The sequence below is a fragment of the Orycteropus afer genome, unplaced genomic scaffold (genome assembly GCF_000298275.1).
Source record: "Orycteropus afer afer isolate SDZICR_OR568_19922 unplaced genomic scaffold, OryAfe1.0 scaffold01096, whole genome shotgun sequence".
Classification (NCBI taxonomy): domain Eukaryota; kingdom Metazoa; phylum Chordata; class Mammalia; order Tubulidentata; family Orycteropodidae; genus Orycteropus; species Orycteropus afer.
The window spans coordinates 211,888-229,184 of NW_006922683.1; the positions used below are offsets into that span (position 1 = coordinate 211,888).

Here is a 17,297-nt window from a genome sequence, read left to right on the forward strand (position 1 = left end):
CGGGATCGGGCAGTGTTTCGTTCTGCTGTGCATGGGGTCGCTATGAGTCGGAAACGACTCGACGGCACTTAACAACAACAATAACATTATTCCATTGTATGGATATATCAAAATTTATTTAACCAATCTTCTGTTGACAGAAGGCTTAGGAGATTGCTTCTAATTATTTTTTTTTATCACAGATAATGCTGATTCTTTTAGATACATAATTTGTCAGGGGTATAGTATATCTTGCTACTCACTGTATGAGCCAGGTTTTAGATTCCACTGTGAGGCTGTAGGAAGGAATGCTCTGGAATGTCACTGCCTAGTTTTGCCTCTCTTCACCATTTTTGCTGCTTTCCTTAACCTTCAAGCTGGTACAACTAAGGGCCATTCTGGGACATTAAGGAGAAGCCATGCAAAGGCCTCTTACTGGCCTGCTAGGAGTTTCATGAGGAGAATTCCCCATTGGGTAACAATTCCTACTTGGTGACATTTGTTGTCCCTTGAATCATTTATGGAAGGAAGGTTGGGTAATCTACTTCCGTAGTGATACCTCCTCAGAAACCCAAGGAGGGTTCACCCTGAGTCAGATCCAACTCCGTGGCAGTGAGTGAGTTTGACTCATTTAAGAAGTAGCTGGATGAGGGATTGATTTTAGAGGCCAGGCAGATAATGTAAACCCATGAAGCAAGCTGTATTTAAGACAATAGATGGTAACTGACACCTGGCTTTAATGCCAGGGACTGAATGGAGAGTGATTGGGAGGTGTTGACCAGGAGAGAGTATATCCCATGAGGCTGACTATGAGGACTCAGTGCTATCAGATCATCTCACTTTTTAAGGAGAAGCTTGAACTTCAGATTTTAAGTGAACTCTTCTCAATTTATATATAATAGTTGGAATAGTAAAAGTAAATATCCATAAATCACTATGTGTCAGGGACTCTTCTAAGTGCTTTAGATATGTTAACTCAATATTCACTGTAACCCTATGAGTTAGAGTACTATTGCTTATCTCCATTTTACAGATGAGCAGAGTGAGGCACAGTTTAAGTAAATTTCCCAGAGTAACACAGAACAAATGACAAAACCAGGATTCAAACCTAGGACATACTTTTGATGACTTTATCATACAGCCTCACATTGAGGGAACCTAACTCAAATTGAAACACTGTATAGACTAACACTGCCAAACTAAACAAAATGTCTCTGGGGTGCTCTGGTTGGATATCTCTGCTTTAGCATGAGGCTAGTTGTCACTCGGTTGGCCCTGTAAGCCTAAACACTGCATAAGCCTCCTTGCCATCTTTCAGACCCAGACCAGGTCAGCATGACCCGGGAGCCAGGTGAAAGCTTTTTCTTCTTCAGTCACACTGTCTTCTTTTTCACTTGTTATTGAGAATATATGAAAGTACAGGGCCGGAGCTAGTTGACCTGGCTTTGAGTCAACAAGTCATGAAACTCTAGGTAGAAAGGTTTGGAACTAGCCTTGGAGTTGTAGTTCTTGTCTTCCAGCCTTGACCTTCTGCTCTGTTCTTGGGTGGGTCTTTTGGCCTCTCAAGCCTCAGTTTTTTCATCTGTAAACACAAAGTAATAATCCCCACTGTACAGGGCTATTGTGAGGATCACAAGGCATTGTATGTAGATGTGTGGTACAAATAGAAGAGGATGTTCTTAGCAGTAGAGCTTGTTTGGAGAGCAGGAAGTTGTCATTTCACAGGGCAAGCTGCCAGAGATGGAACCAGGGAAGATAAGCTATATGCTCCTCTTATCCAACCCTTCTCAGAGTTTTGTCTTTGATCCCACTCTTTCTCCACCAAGCCACTTCTGAAGCAATGAATGAGCCATATCTGACCCTGGGCATTGATTCCTAGAATTGAATGGCCGAGGACATCCTGATATTAACCATCAGTGTTTTATTTGCCAATAAATCTGCCTTTTGTCCATTTTTTCCTGTTTACTTGCATGTTTTTCCATGTTGTGGAACCCAGAATGCTTGTGTACTGGATTCAACAAGGGCTAATTCAGTATAGGATTCTCCAAACTTTTCCTCATGAAGAGGTACCTATAGTCTTAGCATCTGTGGATATTAAGCTCCTCTGGAAAAATAAATAAAAACAAATAAACACAACTGTTAAAAGTGAAATGCAAACATTACTGAGAAACCTGGTCATGCATGTCATCAACTACTTTGTGAAAGGATGGTGAGAATAAGACTCATCTCTCAGTAAGAGAGGATGTAGGGATGTTAAGGTGGACAGGGAGATGGAGATGACAGGAGAAGGCAGCTGTAGTGGGGGAGAGAGAAGAGAAGGAGAAAAGGAATAAACATGGATGTGTTCCAGTGCTAGAGGTAAGGCAGGTGCTGTGTCCTCTGTCTCTTTCCAGTCTTGTGACAGTTTGTGATTATAAGTTAACACTGTTGAAATAAACGACCATGGAGCCCTGTAAAGAGTCCCACAGAGTCCCACCATTCCTGTTTTAACTCCTCTTCTATTCAGGTCACCACTAGGGGCAGGCCTTTTATTCTGGATGTGAGTTGATGTGTGTTGGCCAAATGATGAGGTCAGAGTGTGGAGGGCCTTGAATGCCAGCTTTAGATTTTTCCAAGCATTAGAAGCCAATAAAAGGGTGGGATGCCCAGCCAGTTCTTCAGGAAGATTCAAGCCCTGTGTAAGGGAGTCTGGGCTACAAACGTGGGAGGCTGGAGGCTGGAGGCAAAGAGGTCAGTTGGGAAATAATAAGGATCTAGGCAGACAATAGCAGTAAGGATGAACGGATGAGTATGAGGGAATATGCAGAATACTGTGAGATATGGTAGGAGAGTGGAAGGGGCCAAAGGAGGGGTCCCAGATAAATAGCTTCTTACTCTAGAGGCCGGCAGGAAAGGTAGGGCTATTAGCATAAACGGTGAATTGGCCCCTTAATGGCACTGGACCCTCTTTACCAGAAGGCTGCTCCTGCAGTTCCGACCTCCCTTTGGTTTGGGCCTGGCTGGGCCTGGCAGCAGATGGGCTCAGGGGTAATGCTTGTGGAAGCTCTGTCTCTTCCCTGGGGTCCAGGGAGGCCCGAGGCCTGAATAGACTGAAAAGGAAAGGCATCACCTAGCCCCAGTCCCTCCTGGGCCTAGCCCCAGCCTCCCTCCAAGCCTCCCCCCAGCCTCCTCGTCTCCTGCCTCTGGCCTCACTTTGGCCTTGCCTGTCTGGAAGCTAAAGACAGCCAGAGCCTGAGGAGAGCAGCCAGCCGCGGGCCAGGGTAAGGGGGAAAAAGGCAGGAGTTAGGAAAAGCTCATTCAGCAGGCGCCAATGGACCCTCCGCCAGACCTAGCTCAGCGGCTGCGCCTCTGCTTCCCTGGCCCCTCCAACGCGGGTAAGAGGAGTCACAGCGCCGCCCAGCGGCCGGTGGCAGGGACCAGCATTCAAGGGTTTTTCGTGTACGCAAAAGAGTATAGGATCTGGGTAAAACAGCACAGGAGGGCCCAGAGGGAAATGAGTGAGAAGGCGGGACACATAGGGGTTGACAGACTCATAAACCAGACCCTCCATTCACTTCTTCTACCAATCCATCCGACACATGGCACTAGATGAATCTTACTCCAGGTCAACTGCTAATATTCCTCTCAAGCTCAACAATCTTCCATGGGTCATTATATAAAGCCAAACCCTCTAGCCTGACCTTCAAGGTCTTCCATGCTTTGACCTCAGGGTACTTTTCAAGCTCTGTCTCTTGTCACCCACTCCACACATCCTACACCACACTCACCCATTCATATCCATTTATTAGGTGACTATTTACTGAGACATTGCAGAGATAGTGAACAAGACAGATAAGGTCCTTCTGTGCTCAGAGCTTACACTTGGAGAGAAAGGCAATACACAACAAAGGAAATGTATAAACAATATAATTTCAAATAGTTACAAATGTTAGATCATTTAGAAAGCAGAGTCATGTGATAGAGTATTTGGAGCAAGAAAATCACTATCATACATAGTCAGGGAAGTGACATCTGAGCTGAGACCTGATAATGAGGAGTCAGCCTTGCAAAAAATCTGATGGAAGAGCATTTCAGGCTGAAGAACAACATGTACAAAGGTCCTGGGACAGGAACAAGCTCAGTATACCACAGGAAGAGAAATAAGTCAGGGTGGCTGGAGGATAGTGAAGAGATTCTATTGAGTAAAGTTGGAGTGGTAGGCAAGTGAAAAGTCATGTAGGGCTGTGTGGGGCATGGTAAGGAGTTTGAATTTTATTCTGATTGATATGGGAAGCTATTGGAGGGTTTCAGAAGGTGTGAGACATGATATGATTTACATTCTTAAAAGGTCACTCTGGTTGCTGTTGGAATGATGGACTTTATTGGGGGCAAGATTGGAAGCTTGGAGAACAGTTAGAAGGCCTTTGTAGTGGTACAGGGGAGTTGATGGTGGCTTAAACTAGGTACTGACAATGAAAATGGGGAGAAATTGTCAGATTCTGGATGGCTTTTGAGTGATTTCTGTTAATGCATTTTCTCCCCAGCCAGCCCAGAAGCCAGCCCAGAAGCTTCTTGAGGGCAGATTTCAAGTCTAAGTGATCTTTGGATTCCCACCACCCATCCTTAAGCAGTTAGTCTAATAGCTCAGTACTCAATGAATAAATTTCAGTCACCCTCCACAAAGAGTAATGACAGTACGTAATGACAAAAGGTAATGACAGTAGGACAGAAACTTTGGCATGGGGCAGAAATTCAGGGTATTCTTTCTAGTTGACTCTGATAGGCTTGCCCCTTTTCACTTCTTTGCCTCTGTGTCTCTTAAGAATCTAAAACTGTTTGGGAGGGAAAGGAAAGCAGAATTTTGGAGTTTCTCCTCTGTGCCAGGAATTGTGCTCATTGCTCAAAGTTTTACACATATTATTTCATTTCCATTTATTTATCTAATTTTTTTTTAACAACAACTAATCCTATATCCTATCCTATACCTTCATTTTAAAGACACAACAGATTAAAACCCAGAAAGTAAAAGAGACTTTATGAAGTTGGGTAGAAATGCAAAAGTGCTCATAGTACAAAATATTTACTATTTTGAGTTTCCACAAAAACTCTTTCCCTCACTTAAAAGCAAAAACATCCTGTTGCCATCGAGTCAATTCTGAGTCATAGCAATCCGATAAGATAGCACAGAACTGCCCCATACAGTTTCCAAGGTTGTAATCTTTATGGAAGCATACTGAACCAAACACCTTTTGGTTAGCAGCTGAGCGACTTAGCCACTTTGTCACCAGGGCCCCTTCCCTCACTTAAAAAAAAAAAAAAAAGAAAGAAAAGAAAAGAAAAAATTACTGCCATAAGTCGGGCGACCCTTCCCTGGGTTTCTGAGGTGGTATCTCTACTGAAGTAGATTGCCCAGTCTTTCTTCCAAGAAGTGGCTGGTGGGTTTGAATCACCAGCCTTCTGGTTAGCAGTCAAATGCCTTAGGCACTAGGCTACCAGAGCTCCCTTCCCTCATTTAACAGCCTAATTAAACTTAGCTGTTTATCCACACCCGTTTTGCCAAGGTATTTTTCAGTCTCTTGTTAATTTTTAGTATTAGACTATGTGCATAAATTTTAGAGTGAAATCAAAGGTCTTGAAAAAGATTCAGTTTCATGGAGTCAATGAAAGTGATGCTAGTGACAATCTCTACTGGCAAGTAAAATCCTTGATAAATAGGGATTTGGCAGAGATATTGTTAATACATATTGACAGAAGAGAAAATTGACCAGGATAATGACAAGATCAAGGCTTCAAAGAGAATAATTTGACTCTTAAAAGGTTATATCTTGGGATAACTGGAGAAGCTCTCTAATCTTGGGAAAACAAAGCTAAACAAAAACTTTTTTATGACTGTGCTGAAAAAGTCAATATTGTGCTTGCTTTCCTAGACTTTGGGCAGGGAAATAATATTATCCTCTCATGCTCAATTCATTGTTTTTTCATTCTAAGAATTAGTGGATATTTGCAATTATTACTCAATGTCTTAAATCTAAAATACAGTATTTTCCACATCTTTAATTTTATTTTTCAAGTTAAAGTCCCAATCAAATCGTCCCCCTCATTCTTTACTATGAAATGTGGGTCCCCATTTCAAGTGGATTCATTTTAAATGGTATTTTTCCAGTAATCATTTATCCTCAGATAACAATGACTTCACGTAGTTCCATCCATCTTTTCATCCAGTGATTGTCAATCCTGGCTGGACATTAGAATTGACTATGGAGTTTGTTAAACAATCCAGAAGCTAGGACCCAAACCCAGACTAATTAAATTACATACATCTCTGCTGATGGGGCCAGACCTAAAACCCTCCAGGTGATTTGGTTGCACTTCCAGGGGTGGAGCCACTGCCAACATCCCTCCTTGCACGGACTGAGACTGGGACTGAGGCTTTTTGCAGCTAGACCTGGCATGAAGTGAGAGTACCAGGGTATGGACCTGTATGGAGGCAGGGAGCTCAGAAGGGCAGCTGCAGGACAGTGCTAGCTTAGTTAGCAGTCAAAGGACAATGTGTGACACATAGGACCATGTATTTGGAACAGCCATTATGCTCTTTGCTCCCTTACCACTGTGGACATGTAGCCCCCTATGCTCTTCCTGTGTACCAGGCTAGAGGGGGATAGCCAGTCTCTCACCTCACTTTCTCATGTCTGAGGCCAAGAGATCTTGGCTCCTTCTTCATGAACAAAAGCTCTAACATAAGAGTGAGCATATTATGGTTGCCAAATGATGCATAAGTCATACTATATTGTGGATATGTCTGTCATTTACTGCTGTATTTCCAGCACCCAGCCCAGCGCTTGGCATATTGTAATTGCTTAGTATGTTTGGACTGAGTAAATAAGTCAAATACAGGCACGATGTAATAAGTACCATAATTAAAGTGCAAAGTGTTACAGAAATACAAAGGAAGAAAAGATTGTTTCCAGCTTAGGAAAGGAGGAATGTGGAAGTCTTAATAGCAGAGGTGGCATTTGAGTGGGCTTTGAAAACTAAGTAAGGCAGTGATAGGCAAAGATGAAGAGAGTGTATTCCAGGCAAAAGAGACATTATGAGCAAAGGTGGGGAAATGAGAAGGTGTAGACCTTATTCAATGAACAGCCAGTAGTTAAATGCAGCTGGGACATGAGTGTATGCGAGCCTATGGTGGAAGATCAGACTGGTAGGATAGGATCCAAATGCAAAGAACCTTGAATATCATGCTGAGATGTTTACACTCTTCTACAGGCAATGTGGAACCATCTGATTTTTTGAGCAGAGCTACAATATGTTAACTTTAGGAAGATTAGATGTGTACATTAGGAAATCCAAACATGGCAGCAATTCTTTCCAAAAGAAAAAAAGTAAGTGTTGAGCACCTCCTAAGGCCCTGACACTGTACTAGGTAGAGGATGGATTGGGGTCAGAACAATTGGATCAGGCCATCAGTAATTAGGCTATTGTAGTAGTCCAGGCAAGAACTGCTGAGGACCTGAAACAGCTGAGTGGGAATGGGGATGGGAAGGAGGGGAAGATTTTGACACAGATTACCTAGGTATAATTGATGGAACTTGATGACCATCTCAAGTGAGGGGTGAAAGAAAGAGAAGGCTGAGTGACTAATGGTAATAATAATTATCAACATGGCTCTTTTGTTCCATATGTTGTATAAAATGCTTTGCATACATCATTTAATTCACACAATAACCTTTTTGACAGATGAGGACACCAAGGCTCAAATAAGTAAGGGACCTTGTCCAAGGTCATACAAGTAGGAGATGGTAAGACTACACTTTGAACTCCTATAGTCTGGCTTCAGAGTCCATACCCTTAATCTCCATGCTATGCCATCTTAGGGAAATTGGGGAGCTCATGTTTTTGTCTTGGCAAAGTAATTCATTAGTTCAGTCAAGACACCAGACTCCCTTCTAACTCACTGTTCTCCCTCTCTCTATTTATGTGAAAGGGGTAGTAGTGGTGGAGGGCTCTTTTTGCCACTCCTTAACAGTTCTTTTGAGTGACTTTCACTCCTGTGGTGGGAAGATGGAGCTGGTGATGAGGTGTAGGAGAGATGAGACTGGTAGACTAGAACCAAAAGCTGCAGAAAAGGTGGATAACTGGTAATCCCCAAAGTCACATGGGGCCAGAAGATATGTTCAGGCCACACAGCTTCTTCTTTTTTTTTTTTCAGCATTTAGGAATGTAACAGGTTTCACATAAAAATATGGAGGCCTGTGACTTTCCTTGAAGAATCCGAAAATCAGCAACACTGAACCCACGTTCCCACAAGACAACACTGAGCTTCAGCCTCCCCCTTTAAACAAGGAATGTACTGTATAGTTTTTAGCAGTTACTACATTTGAGTCTATACTTTTCCCCAGCCTGGCCCACTTCACTCATTTACATTTATCTGCCTGATCCTTGCAAATGGTTAAGTTTATGATCCTTTGTCTACACTGGTCTACTACTGAGATTACCTTTTTTTTTTTTCCCTGAGATTGGAGCCAACAGGGGATGGGGCATAGGGTCAGCATCCTCTGGTCTCACCCACTCCCAAAGTCATAGACTGTTTCCTAAGGCAACAAGCTTGACTCCACAGAACAAAGCCATGAAGGGAGGGTTATCATCAAGTCTTACCATTTATTTCTTTATGGGATTAAAGAACAGAGCGGCCTCTGCCCCACAATGCAATAAAACAGAAAGCAGTACACATAGACTTTCACCAAAACACGGAGGCAGGGATAAGAAGGGCAGAGACAACTGAATCATAGCTGGGTAAAGGAAGGAGGGATGGGGGACTACTTGGAAACCAGCTTGAAGACTCAGTCAAAGAACTAATGCAAGAAAGTCCTACTCATGAAGCACAGTGTAGAAAATGGCATAAGAAAGCTGCCCAGCTCTGCTGCCTGTGGTGAAGGGGAGGGGCAGCCAGACAGGTGGTGTTCTGGGTGGTGGGGTAGATAGGGACAGTCAAATGACTTAGACATGGAGTATGGTGCCCCTTCCCCCTGCCACGGGGCAAGGCCCTCAGCTGGTCTGAGCCAGGGGTCTCCTGGGCACTTGGTGAGGTGGAAGAGAGGATGGGATTCTTCAAGGGTCCATTCCCTGGGGCTGTACAGGTCTCCCTTTACTTCCCAGTCCCTTTCCCCTCCAGAGGATGCAGGAGTTAGAAGGCAGTACCTAGGGTCTCCCTGGAGCCTAATCATCTGCCCCTTCACTTATACATAAGCATCTCTGGAAAGGAGCCAGCACTTCTTCCCCTCTCCAGCTAAAAAGAGCACTCCAGGAACAGGGTATGTGGCTAGGCCCCAAGTGCTGAAGGCCAAAAAGGGAGCATGGGCAGGGCATATGGGTGGAGGGGGCACACTGTGAGAAATGAGAAAACTGGAAAGGAAGGACTTCCAAGACTCACTAAGCCTATTTGGGACCCAGCTGAAGCCCTTTAATGGTTTCCTTTACTAAGGAGGTCTCCCAGTTATCTTTCAGCCAACCAATTCCAGCTCTCCCCTCCACATCCCCTTTTTGGCTTCACTCTAATGCAGTCTAGGCCCAGGCCCTTCTGGTATTGAAAGCCCCTTGGCCTATGCAGAGTTCTGACTCCCTTTCTTATTTGTTCCTAATTCATTGCCATTGAGCCAATTTGAATTCACAGTGACTTGTTCATTCCTATTAGCTTTTAAATGGTTCAGGCAATGTGGCCTCCCCCTCCTAGTACACCAGGGCAAGGCATGGCCCCAAAGGGCTCTCATGACTCTTCTCTTATAGAACCATCTAGCCTAACTAAAGAGTTCGAGCTCTCAACCAAGGGTCCTCTTGCCAGTCTCTGGCCTTTCTCCAGCAAGAGGGATGGGTGGCTGGAGCAAGAGACCTGCTCCAGGCTAAGGAGGAGTTTGGTTGTCCCATAATTGGGATGGGAACCCATGGGGTCAGGAATAGGGAAGGAGGAATACTCTTTGGTAGTCTGGGGTCAGGGACAGGGTGAGGCTCATCTCTGGAGAGCTCTGGAACAATACCGCTAGGTTCTCCTTCATGGAGGCCTGGGCTAGGACAAGAAGTAGGGGTATGGGGACCCAGGCCAGGCCTGATCCACTTGGGCTTAAATCCCTCCTCCCCATGGAGATCAGAAATGGAAACTTCTTTGGCCTCAAGGCCAAGATCTCCAGGGAAGGAGAGGCCCTTAGGAGTATGTGCACCTTCTGTAAGATATGGACCTTTAGATAGCAGCTATCTGACCATGTATCCTCAGCCTTTTGTTTCAAGGCCAACAACTCAGTTTCTACTCTTTTCTCAGAAGGCTCCTTATGCAACTTTCTTTGACTTGAGGAGCTGTTCTTGAGTCTACCTTCCCAAAGCCAGGTGGCAACAGTCCATTTGGCTATATCTTCTATGTCTACTTCTCTCCTTTCCTTTCCACCTTCCTGATCTCCACTTTCTCTCAGCACTCATTCTGCGTCCCATTTTTATGCCTCATTGACTAGGATGGTGGGCACAGCTTAACTGGGGCCCCAAACTAGCTCCAACTGTGCATACCTCATCTCCTAGCCATGTGGGGCAAGGTGCTCTGAAGTGGGAGGAAGGACACTGCACTGTCTGCCGGCACCTGTAGGGATATGGGATGGAGGGTATTAAGGATTTTGGCAACAAAAAGAATGTGGAGGGGGGAAAGAGTGTCTCCCCTCTGTGCCCCCCAACATTCCCTGCAGGGTCAAAGCTGGGTGAGCAGCCTCCTTCCCTAGGATCAGGGCTTTTAGCAGGGGTGGGAATTTCTAGCCCCTGCTCACTCCCCCTTTTTTTTTTTTTTTTTTGCTAAGCCCCATAGATGTGGCCCTGGGCGGGGGCACCTGCTGCTCTTGTCTTTTTCTCCTGGATGGGTTTTTAGCTCCCTGGGGCTCTTTGCCCATTCTGTTAGAGCTACTTTTGTAGTAGGGGTAGCTTGGGGGGGATACATTGTCCCCCATTTTCCCCAGCCCCCAATCTGGTCTTACACCTCCCATGGGAGGAGCCCCCTCCCTCCCACCTGGGAGGGGCTGGAGCTGATGTCAGTGTGTGGTGGTCATCTGGTTCTTCTTCCTTGCTGTCATTCTTCCTGTGTCAGGCCCTCTTCTAGGGCAGGCAGTGCCTCCAGCCCCAGTCCCCCACCACCTTGGTTGCTGGAGAAGGACACCATGGTGTGGAGGAGCATGAGAACAAGGACACAGAGCCGGATCCTGCTGGGGCTGAGGCAGGAGCCCCCAGAGACAGGCAGCAGGGAAGGCTTGTGGCTGATGCGGCCTGGGGGGTCATGGTGGGGGTGGTAGTGGTGGTACTGTTGGTGATAGTGGTGGAAATAGGAGTGGTGGAATTGCTGGTGGTGAGTTTTGGGGGCCTCAGTCTCCTTGAACTTCTTCTTTTCCAATTCACAGGAGACCCACTGCACGTCGCAGCACTTGGTTTCCAGCCGCTTTGGCGAAGTATCCAGCAACCCTGCCAATGGATAAGGGAGGTGTGGTGGGGTGCTCAGGGGGCTGATGTTATGTCTTACCTGGAGAGGAGATTTTTTCAAATCTAGAACCACTCAGATAGCTTTGCCCAAGGCTCCTTTCCCCTCCCTGCCCTTCAATACCTTCCCTTCCTGGATCCTTGTCTCCCTGGGGCCCTAGCTAGTTTCTCTGTGATGATACCTAGCTTGGCATGTTCTGGGTAGAGATGGCCACTTTGGCCTTTCCCCTATTCTATTCGACCCTCCCTGCCCACTTTTCCATCCACTTAACCATCTTCTTACCTGACTCCCCTGTTGTCCTCCCTGCTCCCACTGTCTTGAGTTGTACCTACCTTAGTCCCCTGGCCTCCTCCCTCTTCCCCAGTGCCCTGCCTTTACCTGTACAAATAAAGCCAGGGAGCCCTCCGTACACCATTTCCTCATTGTCAGGGAGTATAAAGGGGCACCGGGTCTGCACCTCCAGGCAGTATTGCTTGCAGGGCACCCAGCGCTGGCATTCCTGCTGGGTCACGCTGAAGTATTCTGAGCACAGCCAGGCCTTGTAGACAGCCTGTGGGGAGAGGAAAAAGCATCAGCCCAGGTGCCAGTCCCTTCCCACCTCAGAGAAGAGGGATGAGAAGGGGGTGTACTTGCAGCTTCTCAGGGGACTTCACTACCCCAAGCCTAGGATCCAAGGGGGTGCAGATGAGGAAGGTTTGGGTCAATGGCACTACATTCTACTGTAAGTTCTCCCATCTCATATCCATGGTCTCAATCTGCAGTCACCTAAGACTCAAATCAATTTTTTGGCAAAATCACAAAATTACTTATGTCAGAGCTGGAAAGGGTCTTACCAATCACGCCATCCAACTCTTCCATTTCAAAATTGGCTGAAAGAGGTGTCCTGACTGTTCTAAGAGTATCTATAATGAAGTGAATTTCAGTTCCATTCAATTCAATAAGCATTTATTTGGCTGATTGAGTTAAGTTTCTAGATTCAGAAACAAACAAAAAACCACCACCAAACCCACTGCCATCGAGTCAATTCCAACTCATAGCAATACTATAGGACAGAGTAGAACTGTTCCAATAGGGTTTCCAAGGCTCTAAATATTTAAGGAAGCAGACTTCCTCATTTTTCTCCTGCAGAGCAGCTGGTGGTTTCAAACCGCTGACCACTTAATTAGCAGCCAAATGTTTTAACCATTGCACCACAAGAAATCTTAAATTCAGGAAAGAGAACAATCCTTGCTCTACCTCATGAGGGTGTTGTGGATCAAATAACATGACACATATGGAAATGTTTTTTCAAACTCTAAAATGCAATTCAAATGTGAGGAATTATTTTAAATAAAATCAGTAATCTGCCTTGCCAGGCGCCACATGTGCCTTCAAGCTCTACTTAATCCATGCTCTGTCCTGTTGGCTTCAGCCACGGCATGGAGCAGACACCACAGATACAACTATGTTTCATTTGGAACCTTTACCTTACATTTTCACAGGTATGCTTCCTGTCCTTCATCTAGCCCACACCTACTAGGCACTGGCACCTGGCTAAGCAAGGTTCCCTGACCCATACTCTGGCTATCGTTAAGCCCAGGATTTTTCAACAGCAGCAATACTGGCATCTTGTGCTAGATAATTTTTTCTGTTGTTCTAGGAGCATTATAGGATATTGTGCAGCATCCCTGGCCTCTACATACCAGATACCAGTAGCACCCCCACCCTCATTTGTGACAACCAACAGATGTCTCCAGACACTGCCAAATGTCCTCTGAAGAGCAAAGTTGCTCCCTTTGAGAACCACTGATCTAGCCCCTTGCTACCAAGTGTGATCCTAGGCTGGTAGCAAAGGCATCACACTTAGGGGCTTGCTAGAAATGGAGAATTTCAGGCCCTGATTCAGACATGCCAAGCCAGTATCTACATTTTAACAGGATGCCCAGTTGCCCTTCATTCATGGGGTTAAGAGTCCTGCCCACATCCAGCCCTGTTATCTTCAGGGGTACCTTCTAGGTTTATAGTTGCTCCACACAGCAACGGTTCTCAGAATCCCCACGTACACTTGTTAAATATGCAGATGCCTCCCTCCAATTCAGCTTCAAAAGGATTGAGTTGGGCCCAGGAATCTGCATTTTGAACAAAGGTCCAGGCCATTCTGCTGCAGGAGACACTCTAAGCAATGTGGTCTTAGAAGTGCTATGTCACACACAGTTCCTCAAACTTACTTTAAACTAACAGTACAAGTAACTCTACTGTGAAGATGGACTTTGTCAATGAAAGCCTACAGTGGCCTTTCCAAAAGTGAGATGGTAATGGTGGTGATGGGTTGTAGCATGGTAGTGGTGGAGATGGTACAGCTATCAAATCAACTCCTAAGCAACAAAGCATTGTTTGGGACTTGGTATCTTAAAGGCATCTCAAATTTAACATAATCAAAATTTCAAAATGCAGTTCTTGATTTTTTTTTATGCTCCCACCTCCAAGTCTTGACCATTTCAGTAAATGCACCACCATCCCCCTAGGTACTCAAGCCAGAAACCTAGGTGTCAACCTTCATTCTTCTCACTGTTCCCCCACATTTAGTCCATCAACATGACCTGTCAATTCTACCTACAAAACCCAACTTGAATCCTCTTGTACTTTTCTCCATCTTCACTTTCCTACCTTTTGTGCAGGTCATTACCAACTCTCACCTGGACAACAATCTGCTATATGGCCTCCCCACTTCCACTCTTGTTCTTTCCAGACCACCACTGTCCAAATGGTAAAAGCAATCTCAAAATTGATACCAGGTCAAACCCTTCAATGTATTTAGAATGAAACCCAAAGTTCTGCCCATAGCCATCAAACCACTGCATAACTCAGACCCTGTCTTGCTCTTCAATCTCATTTTCTACCTCTCCCCTCAGGCGTACACACAGAGGTTTTCTTTCTTTTCCTTGAACTTGCCAGACTTCTTCCCACCTCAGGGTCTTGGCACATGCTGTTCTCTTGACCTAGAATGTTCTTCCTTGTATTTTTGGTGTGGCTGGGTCCTTCTCATCCTTCAGATTTCAGTTTAAATGTTACCTTCTCAGAAAAGATCTCCTTGACCACTAGCTAGAGGAGCTAACCCCTGCCCCTTATTCTTACTTTTCCCTTAATTATTTCTTCACCAGTTATTACTTTGTCTACGTTCTTGTTTTTCATCTGTCAGCCTGTATGTATGAAAGCAGTATGTATGTATGAAAGCAGACATGGGTCTTATTGACCACTGTGTGCTCAGCACAGTATACCTGAAAACAAATAAACACTTGTTGACTGAATGAGCAGGACAAATAAATGAAGACATGTCCCCACTCTCAAGAAAATTCCAGTTTTGTGGGAAGGCACATCTAACTTGAATCTATAGCAGAATATGATCTATACGATAAGAGAGATCAAACCAAAGACCACTGCATGGGAACAATTACAGAAGCTAGGAAAGACTTCACTGAGGGGATTAGTTGAGCTGGAACTCAAAGTAGATTTATATAAGACTGGTAGAGATGAGGCAAAAGGGTGTTCCAAGCTGAGACAACAGCTTATGTGAAGGCATGTTGTTGTTTGTTATGTGCCGTCGAGTCAGACCTGACCCATAGCGACCCCTCCTTGGGTTTCTGAGGCAGTATCACTACGGAAGTAGATTGTCCAACCTTCCTTCTGAGGAGTGGCTGGTGGGTTTGAACCGCCAGCCTTCTGGTTAGCAGTTAAGTGCTTTAGGCACTATGCTACCAGAGCTCCCATGTGAAGGCATGGAATTGAGTAAATGCATATTATGCTAAGAGAACAGAGTATAGTTTTCTATGAATGGATGGAAAAGGTACCAATCTCCTGTTGATGAACATTTTTACTATTATAAATGTTTCATTGGACATCTGTGTACACACATCTCATACATTTGTGTGAAATTTTATTTACATAAATTCCTAGAAGTGAGATTATTGGGATAAAAAAAATATATGCAAGGGAGTAAGAAAGGAGTGAAGGAGGCAATAAAGAACAAAGGTAAGAGAGAGAGCTGGGAGACAGTGAGAGAGGGCTTGGTAGGAGGGGACTAAGAGGTAAGAGGCAATAGTGAGGGGCTAAGAGAGCAGCATGGGTAAGGGAGTAGGAGAGGGGAGGTGTATAAGAGAAAGGGTAAGGAAGAGCAGAAGGTTGGGGAGGTAAGAAATGCTGGTAATAGGGGAGTAAGAAAAAAAAACAGGGTTGGGGAGAAAGAGCAGGGAAATAAGAGTGATGGAGGATGTAAAGGAGTAAGAGATTAGGGTGAGAGTAAAAAAAGACAAGATAAAAAAGAGTAGAGGGATAAGAAAGGGCAGGGGACGTAAAAGGGGGTAAGACAAGGGGATAAGGAAGAGGAAGAAAAAGATGGGAGTAAGAGTGAGCAATGGTGGAATAAGAGGGAATAAGGGCAGAGGGGAAAGATGGTGTCCTGGATACCTACTGCTGCTCTGACAAGAATATACCACAAATGGGATGGCTCAAACAAACAGGAGTTTATTCTTACAATTTGGAGGCTTTAAGTCCAAGTTCAGAGTGCCAGGCTCTAGGGGCTGGGTCAAAGCCCCTCAACCTTGGGGTCCAGCTCTGCCTCCTGCTCCTGGCCCACTGGAGCTAGAGACGTTTCTTCACTTAGACAGCTGCAGGCTGCTGAGGCTGAGAACCCCAAGGTTGACAAGTCAAAAGGCACAGTCCCGATGTTACCAAACCACAAGGCAGGCCATTAACTTAAGTCCATTTTAAGTCCCAAGGTTGGCAGAGCATAGCAGGCTGCTGAGCAATGACACAGCTACATGCAAGGTCCAAGCATACCATAGGCTAGAGACCATTACCAAGGCTTCTCCTTAAATACAGGAAGTAGACCACATTCCCAAAGGCAGCTACTCAGCTGCTTGTGGTATATCCCACCATGGAGATGATTGCCAGTCCCATAATGGGGAATAACTACCACCAGCTGCCAGCCACTCAACCAGGCCCAGCCAAGTTGACACACAAACATAACTACCTCAATTCCACCCCTTGTCAACTTGGCATCTGTACAGATCTCCTCCACTGGGTGGCTCCAGTCTCCCAGTTCCTCTAAGTGGTGACCTCACCCCCTTAGCCTGGCGGGCTCCCTTCCTCTCCCTCTTGGGCATGGCAGCCCCGCCCCCTCACTCTTGGGCAGCGGCTTTGGCTCCATCCCACTGGCTCACATGAACAAGCACCCCACACTCCAGAACCAAGTTGGTGAAGGCCTGGCTCTTTGAAACCTAGGGGACTGTAATTGTTCCACCCCCAAAGGCCATGGTCCTACCCTTATTAAGGCTGAGGCAGCTCTGCTTCTACTTCCTTGGTCTCTCCGCTTCTGCCGATAAATGCCCAAGAGCAACCCACTCTGCCAGGAATCTTCTTGCCCCAAAGGACATTTAGCTTTCTTGTTCCGTGGGCTGGCCACCTGCTACTCCATTTTATATCGGTCTCTTCACCAACTAATGCCCCAAGGCAACCCACTCCTTCAGGAAGCCGCCTAACCAAAGGCATCAAACTTTCCCCTCCGTGGGCTGGTAAGGCTGTCGCTGTCTCATGCCGGTTCTCGGTTCTGCTCCTGCCGTCTCTCATGCCAGTCTCTGGGCTCTACTCCTGCCGTCTGTCCTGCCATCTGTCATGCTGTATGCCAGGGTCTCTCTGCCAGGGTCTTGGGTCAAGGACACACTCCACTCCTGTTTCCACATTTTAGGTATCTGTCAGAGCAGCACCCCACTCTCTCGGTACCAAATTCTGTTCTGATTACCTAGTGTCACTCTGCCAGGAATATACCACAAATGGCAATGGCCTCAATAAACAGGAATTTATTCTT

General features: G+C 45.6%; 1 protein-coding gene across 1 annotated transcript in view; it reads right to left on the minus strand.

Annotated features, from left to right (window-relative positions):
* Window positions 1–11,053: 11,053 nt before the first annotated feature.
* The window catches only part of NALF2 (NALCN channel auxiliary factor 2), a 35,256-nt gene continuing 29,012 nt past the window's right edge, over window positions 11,054–17,297 (minus strand). Inside the window, exons 2-3 of the mRNA XM_007958721.1 lie at window positions 11,834–12,005; window positions 11,054–11,439 (exon numbers count right to left, since the gene is read on the minus strand). Of these exons, the coding sequence (XP_007956912.1) occupies window positions 11,054–11,439; window positions 11,834–12,005 (558 nt within the window). The remainder of the gene's footprint in view (window positions 11,440–11,833; window positions 12,006–17,297) is intronic.